At 43.6% G+C, this 7,822-nt stretch overlaps 2 protein-coding genes across 4 annotated transcripts in view; one reads left to right on the forward strand and one right to left on the reverse strand.

Annotated features, from left to right (window-relative positions):
* LOC146500019 (uncharacterized) overlaps positions 1-7,822 on the forward strand; it is a 260,198-nt gene that overhangs the window by 238,683 nt on the left and 13,693 nt on the right. The gene's annotated exons all lie outside the window — the stretch shown is intronic.
* The window catches only part of klf7b (Kruppel like factor 7b), a 74,379-nt gene that overhangs the window by 12,277 nt on the left and 54,280 nt on the right, over positions 1-7,822 (reverse strand). For all 3 annotated transcript variants that reach the window (XR_014869866.1, XR_014869865.1, XM_085136013.1), the window contains exon 3: positions 4,213-4,336. Coding sequence is in view for 1 of the 3 variants with exons in the window: in XM_085136013.1 (XP_084992139.1) it covers positions 4,213-4,336 (124 nt within the window). In the remaining 2 variants the exon portion in view is untranslated. The remainder of the gene's footprint in view (positions 1-4,212; positions 4,337-7,822) is intronic.

The following is a 7,822-nucleotide window of genomic DNA, read 5'->3' on the forward strand; positions in this document are numbered from 1 at the left end:
TGTCAATGTTGGGGGGGGGCGGAGTCTCAGGACCAGCTGGTAACCCCCGACTCCCTTGTTTCCTCCTCAAAACTCTGCTTTCTCCCCCCCCCCACCCCGCCACACCTCCTCTGTCCAGCTCCAAGGAAACATCGGGGGGTCCCCGCTTGATTAGGCGGGATTAATAACAGACCGCCGTGTGTCTGTGTGTCTGTTTCCCCAGGAGAAATTGTGTCAGATTGAACATTCTAGCTAATGTTAACCTCTCCATGCCTGCCACTTCTCGCCATTCTCATGGTAATATTTCCCTGGCTCCACCCACCACAGATGTGTGTGCATTTGTCCACTACTGTACAGATCAACGTGCGCCCTCGCTATGTTAACCTTGTAATTTGAACACTAAAAAGCCAAAAAGGGAGACGTGAAAACACGAGTAAGACGAGTTGTTCTGAAAGGCAGTGACGTTGTTTAAGATTAACAAAAAGAAAAAAGGACAAATTCAAACTTTTACCTAAAGATGGAAAAGATGCGCCTGCTGCACAAAGAGTCTGAATCCATGTCTGTAGTTATATTTAAAGGCAAGGACTTTTAATCAAAGCAGCTGCTATTTTTTTTGATGTGGCCGTTCATGCTTTGCATTGATGACTCACTTCGGAGAGCCTCAGCAAACATCTGCGTCTGTGCGGATGAACGGCGCCCTTACCTCACGCACTGAAAGCCCTGCTTCAGGTAGAGCCTCAGCTGTGCTTACGACTGAATCGGCTTACGTCTGCGCCATTGTGTGTCAAAAGTGTTGGGTTTATACGCCCGGACATTTAAATATTCATGCAAGTCGATATGACTTTGCATCTAAACATCTTTGCGCTCAATATGCATGCGAGTGTGAGGTGTCTGCATACTGTGTTTGTGCATTTATGCATGTGCCAGAAAAGAGCTAATACAGTCCCAGCTCTCAGTCTGGATTATGAAGCTTTCCAGCAGGTTTCTGGGGGGTTTATGTCTAAAATCCTAACTAGAGAGAACCCACAACAGCCAATTACACTGTCTCTAGGGCAAAAGTTTGCGTGTGTGCGCGTGTTTCTTTCATTCGAAAGGTATTACAGGCGCATACACATTCAGAGAGAGTGAATGTTAAAGTGGAGCTGGCATCTGGTGCCACTCAATTAGCTGTAGCCTGCTTGCCAATAGCCAGAATCCATTTAACTGCCAGCACAGAAGCATGAGTAAGCACACACACTTTCAAACACACACTCTCTCCTCTAAGAAGCAAACACAAAACAGTGACAAGATGACTCTCAACAGACTCACAAACACATCCCTGGTTGTTTTCTAGCAGGAGACTTAGACTTTAGTTTAAAGCGTGCGCCCCTTCATCTGCTTCTCTTTTGTTTTCCTCTGTCCACATCAGACATGAGTTGGTAAAGCAGGAGCAACACACACACACAAAAAATACAATTTAATACATAACGTGATCTACAAGTTAGTACTAACATGTATTCCTCTGGGAACTGATTTAATTTAGCATTATGGCATATTTCACCATTAAATTGACGACGCTATAAAATGAAGTCGTGACTCTTCATCCTGACACTTTATCCTGTTGTCACCTGAACTCCTCTTGCACACAGCTGCTCACGTTCCTTTAAAATCGCTTCTCAGCATTTAATATTTGTGCTTATTACCCCCTTGTTTGTAATATAAGAAGGTAAAATTTGTTAAAGTTTAGATCTACAGTAAATGCAGGAAAAACATGTTATTTATTTTTAAAAAATGACCTGACTTCCTACTGTTTTGGATGTAACAGCCAGCAATGGTCAGAGGTTCAGAGGCAGCTCTCGTCTTACCAGATGCAACTTTGAATGTAGGCTATCATAGAGGTATCTTATCAGAATCACTGAAAATGATCAATGTGCTAAATGGTCTCAGTTATACTTTTCGAACACGTGAATCCACCGAGGTCCACTCATGTCCAAATGATGTAAATTTCATCATCAGACGTGAGCGTGAGGGTCTGTTTTCTATATATACAATGCACGAAGTACTCATCCGCCCTCTGTGGAGGATTTTAAGCGAACTTCACAGAAGCATAACAGGAATAATCGCTCAGCTGTCATATCTCCAGCTATTTTTGGCTTCCCTTCATTGGCTTCCTGTTAAATCCAGATTTCAAAATCCTGCTCCTCACATACAAGGTCTTAAATAATCAGGCCCCATCTTATCTTAATGACCTTGTAGTACCATATCACCCTATTAGAGCACTTTGCTCTCGCTCTGCAGGCCTACTTGTTGTTCCTAGAGTATTTAAAAGTAGAATGGGAGGCAGAGCCTTCAGTTTTCAGGCCCCTCTTCTGTGGAACCAGCTTCCAGTTTGGATTCGGGAGACAGACTCTATCTCTACTTTCAAGATTAGGCTTCAAACTTTCCTTTTTGCTAAAGCATATAGTTAGGGCTGGACCAGGTGACCCTGAATCCTCCCTTAGTTACGCTGCAATAGACGTAGGCTGCCGGGGATTCCCATGATGCATTGAGTTTTTCCTTTCCAGTCACCTTTCTCACTCACTATGTGTTAACAGACCTCTCTGCATTGAATCATATCTGTTATTAACCTCTGTCTCTCTTCCACAGCATGTCTTTATCCTGTCTTCCTTCTCTCACCCCAACCGGTCGCAGCAGATGGCCCCGCCCCTCCCTGAGCCTGGTTCTGCTGGAGGTTTCTTCCTGTTAAAAGGGAGTTTTTCCTTCCCACTGTCGCCAAAGTGCTGCTCATAGGGGGTCATATGATTGTTGGGTTTTTCTCTGTATCTATGAAGCACCTTGAGGCGACTTTTGTTGTGATTTGGCGCTATATAAATAAAATTGAATTGAAAATCGAATTGAATCTGTGTCTGTGCCCAAAATGGACTTTACATACTGGAAACATCTTTTTTGGAAACTATAGCAATTAAAAAAACAAACAACAACAACAAAAGCTGATAGGAAGAACTAATATAAATGGTACCATCACAGGCTAATGCTCAGACCTTAAACATGCCCTTAGGTACCAGCTGTTGCAGTTGTTGGCTAGCAAACTGTTGAGGCTGGGAAAAATGGATCTCAAGAGTCAAGGTCCAAGCCTAGCTTAGTACAGTATTAGTACTAAACCTTTAACCTACTAGTGAAAGACTAATACATCATCTTAGTTTTCATACACTTACATCAGTGATCTCACCTCTTCTGCGAGAAGGTTTATAGCGCCATTTTCCCAATGTTGATGGATGTGTACTAGATGGCTCTGACTCAAACTGATAAAGATGTGCTTTAACTTGAAAAGCTATTCATTTGCAACTCTGCGAATGAACAGCTCTTCATCTAAGTTTTGCTTGAACATACAACGTGGCCTATGGCGAACTGAGAACTTCCGGGATAATGAACGAAGAGGTCTTGCAAAGAGCAGGCACCCGCCCTTTAGCCGATGCTGTCACAGATACACGCTTCCACTTTGCGTGCCATATTCTACATCTACCCCCTTATCACCCGGCCAAGATTGCCATTACATGGTTCCCAACACTGGCAAGCGAAAGTGAGGCTGACCAAAGATCACATGACTTTGAACGTTTATGGATGATATGAAAACTGTTGACATCGCCTGGGATGAAGCCGAAGCAGTCGCCGCTGACTGACGATGGAGATCGTTAGCTGCCCAATGCGCCGCTCAGCATAGGTGGAAGTTCTAAGTAAGTGAAAGTACGACTAACAATCAATGGATTCAGAGGTTTTTGGTGGAACCTAATGAGGGAAATAGTCTTTTTTTTTCACTAGGCATCTTGACTTGTCCCAGCAGAAGAAGCCTTCAAGAATGGCAGGAATTACACTAAAACACTGAAGCAGCTCGATGGAATCACCATCTCTGATTTGGCTTTATGGAGGCAGAAGAGACCATATTTGGATAAGACAGTAGTGTGCAGTCAACTAAGGAAACTAATTTGTTTTGCAGGGTGCATCAATTGACAGTGTGGGTGGTTCGCACAGGAAGAGATACCTGCTAATTAGTGCTAAGTTATACATAGAAATGTGTCACAATGACCAAAAACAAACTGGAAATAATTAGGTGCAAACAAAACCTTACAGATACACAACTTTTTGGCTTGTATATTAAAAACGATTTTTTTATCCTGGCCAGATAAAGGACATCAAAGTCCTCCAAATGTAAACTGCACTGTGTGTTTGCTGTGTTTGTGCCGTCTATCCGTTTACCTGTCGCAGTGGTTGCACTTGAATGGCTTCGCTCCGGTGTGTTTGCGGTAGTGTCGTGTCAACTCGTCACTGCGGGCAAAGCGCCATTCGCAGCCCTCCCATGAGCACTTGTAGGGCTTTTCACCTGCAAAGGAGAGACAGAGAGGAAGAGAGAGGGGGAAGGTGTCACATTTTATAATCATTTTTACATCTAATTTCACACGTCTAAACTACAGCTGTTCGCTAATGTACAGGTTACCACCCCTGGCTTTCTCCAAACACACACACGCACCCAGACAGCCCAGAGACCAGCCAGGCAGACAAGTTTTAACACAACAGCCATTTCAATGAGCCAACACACTCAATTAGCTGTAAATGAAGTCTTTCAGCACAGCAGCGTGTTAATTCATAATCCCAAATTCACCCTGAAATGAATCTCGTTTTGTTCCCTCTATTACCCCACAAACTCACCACACACACACACACTCACACATATGCACACCCGGAGGTGGGTTGGGGTGGGTCTGAAATGTAAATGAAGTTTCATCCCCCGGTTCACCAGATGGGAGAAGAGATGGTCTATTGTTCTCAGGCTGTAGTTATCTCTCCACGATAGAAAGCCTTCCAGCTGTGCATGTGTGTATTACGCTGAGAGGTGTGTGTGTGGTGTGCAGGAGCAGACTGCCTTCAGATGGGACCTGAAGATGTCCGACTGTGTACGTGCTTGTATGAGATTTCTCTCTCTCCGTGCGTCTGTGCGGGATGAGCAGATAAAGCAGCGAATCTGGGCCTTCTAACAAAATCCCCCTGCGCACTTCCACAAAAATAAATAAATAAATGAATACCACAACTAATAATAAAATGAGTATTTAGCTATGTTACAACAGAGTTTCAGAAGTGTACATGAACAGCTCCTTTATTTAGGCTCCTAATAGCATCAGTGCTAACAACCGGTTCTGGATTGCAGTAAATGTTGTTTTAGTATCTTTGTGTCTCTGTTCTGGACCTTATGCAGGCTGAACTCAGAAGTTTTCCTCTGGCATTACAGCCCGTTCTCACTCCCGAGGCGTAACATGGCGACGTTTTGTCACGTCCCAGGGCGTTCCTGAGGAACGCAAAAGGAGACCTTCGGTGTTCTTATGGTACGCGGCGGGTTATGGCCGAAATCCAGTGCAATGAGGCTCCCGCGGTAATCGACGTTCCAGCCCTGTATTCCAGCCCTAAACCTAACCTTATCCCTAGCCCTAACCATAACCTTTTTCCTGATGTTAACCATGACATTAATGATGTTAAATAGCGTGTTTCTAAGCGATTTGAAGAAAAAGAGCGAACATGTATAGATTGAGTCCATACGGTTCTCATATTTCCTCATTTTTCCGAGGTCGTCATTTAGGAACGTGGTGGGTAGCCGAAAACGTAATATGTTGACGATTTGTCACCTAGCGTAAAATGTTACGCTTTGGGAGTGAGAACGTGTTGGGCATTACCCAAACCGTGAGTTCAGTTAGCACGGATTGCTCTTTCATTTCATCAGTGCCTTGGACTTGTAGCGGTTGTAAACCAGCAGGTTTAAAAACTAAAATAGTTTGATAGCTGCTTACTATTCTCTCACCCCAACCAATCACAGCAGATGGCCCCGCCCCTCCCTGAGCCTGGTTCTGCTGGAGGTTTCTTCCTGTTAAAAGGGAGTTTTTCCTTCCCACTGTCGCCAAAGTGCTGCTCATAGGGGGTCATATGATTGTTGGGTTTTTCTCTGTATCTATGAAGCGCCTTGAGGCGACTTTTGTTGTGATTTGGTGCTATATAAATAAAATTGAATTGAATTGAATAGTTATCTAATGTCCATATGCTGTGTTTTGTTGGAGGATTTTGGCTTGTGATAAAAGCTCAGTGAGGCTCATTATTTTTGCAGATGACCTTGAACTTTTATTTGTTTCAGCGCTCCTCCTGCTTCAGTCCAGTATTTAAAGAAATGCGGGACAATGCTTTTAAATATAAACCAAAACTGGGTTTTCTTCACTGCACCCTGTGCAGAAGAGGAAAAAAAGACTGTCTGAATGTAATTGCAGACCCCCGGTGTGTGCGCGTGTGAACTGTGGGGTGGTAACTATAATTGGGGTCTTAATGACTCTTAATGGGAAGTAATACAGCAGCTTACAGTCAGTTAGCCAGATGTCCCTGCAGCCCCTCTACTCTCATCACAGCACACACCAATCTTCTTAAGGAGACAAACACAAACACGCACCAATTCAGAGCTAAGTGGAACTAACGTGGAGCCCGAGCGGCACACAACATGGACCTGAAAGTCAGCCGTCACTGCCATCAAAATGTTGAATTGTCAACCTGGAAAATCAGACTAGAAATACACAAAGCCAAGATGGAGAAACGAGTCTCATGCATATATTTAAAAGAACAAGAAAAAAAACCTGGTGCCAGACCCACCCACAACTTGGCTTTGTCAGTGATTCAAATAAGTCTTGTGTTACAAAAAAAATAAAAAAATAAAACCAATCAGAATTTTGTTGGCGGGATTCACTTTAATCATCATCATCCTCTTGTGTCAGAGCCAGAAAAATGATGAAAAGCTCGAGCAAGGTTGAGACAAAGTAACTGCTGGAGGAACAACAGATTCTGCCTTAACTGAAATGATGTTGGTGAGACGCTAAGTTGCTCGCTTCTGACGGGCCGAGGGATGACGAATGCGTGCAGCATGAAAGACGACTAAATGGTTGGTTTACCAGGCTGCCCACTAAGGTACCATTTTAGGTGCCTAGCACAGAACTGCGTGAGTTGAAATGGGAATCTGGTTTGAAAATTAAATCTGAGTAGTTGAAAGAAACATTAACATTTCTTTCCTTTCTCTCAGGTTATTTATCTTTTTTTGCTTTTTATGTCCGCAGTCTTACTGCAGGCCATAACGTCTCTGTCTTATAATTTTTTTATGAAGTTTAATTGTCTCAATTCATCACCTTGAATCATTGCAGCAGTATAGTACAACTACAAGAAAGTACACCTTCATGCGGACCAGGATGTGAGGTGGCGAGCCGCTCTGACAGCAAGGTGATGCAACGAGGAGTAAAAGATGATGTGCTACAGGAACATCCGACTGTGAATGATGCCCTTCTTCCCCTTTATTTCCCCACAGTCTTTGATCGGCGGCGTCTTTTCTCCGTAGACACAACATCACTGCAGTTTCAGTTGGACTAAATTAATTCCAGATCACGAGCTCTGCTCTCCAGGATTTGCATATTCAAATTCTCCAGTCAAATCTCATGCAGCCTGACGCAGATTCCCACAACAGGGATCTGGGTTTCGTTCCCGTCTCTCTGCTGTAAATTTTTAGCGACAGCTCTTCTTAACCACCGTAGTTTCTGATGTGTTGTGGATCACTGTGGACAGAGTTTCTCGGGGGGTTCAGAGCAGGGTAATCTCATCTCTCCAAACTTCTGCAGCTGCCATCTGTATTTCATTGTGTTTTATCATTAGGAGTTCACTATAATGCTGAGGTTTGTTTCCATAAGTGACACCACATGTCTTGAGACAGCACAGCTTGTTGGCTGGACCTAGTAGGGTTCACATCTACCAACGGTACTGCTATAACTGGTCTATGTGAAGATTTAAAGTTTTTTAT

This window comes from Neolamprologus multifasciatus, chromosome 16, assembly GCF_963576455.1.
Source record: "Neolamprologus multifasciatus chromosome 16, fNeoMul1.2, whole genome shotgun sequence".
NCBI lineage: Eukaryota > Metazoa > Chordata > Actinopteri > Cichliformes > Cichlidae > Neolamprologus > Neolamprologus multifasciatus.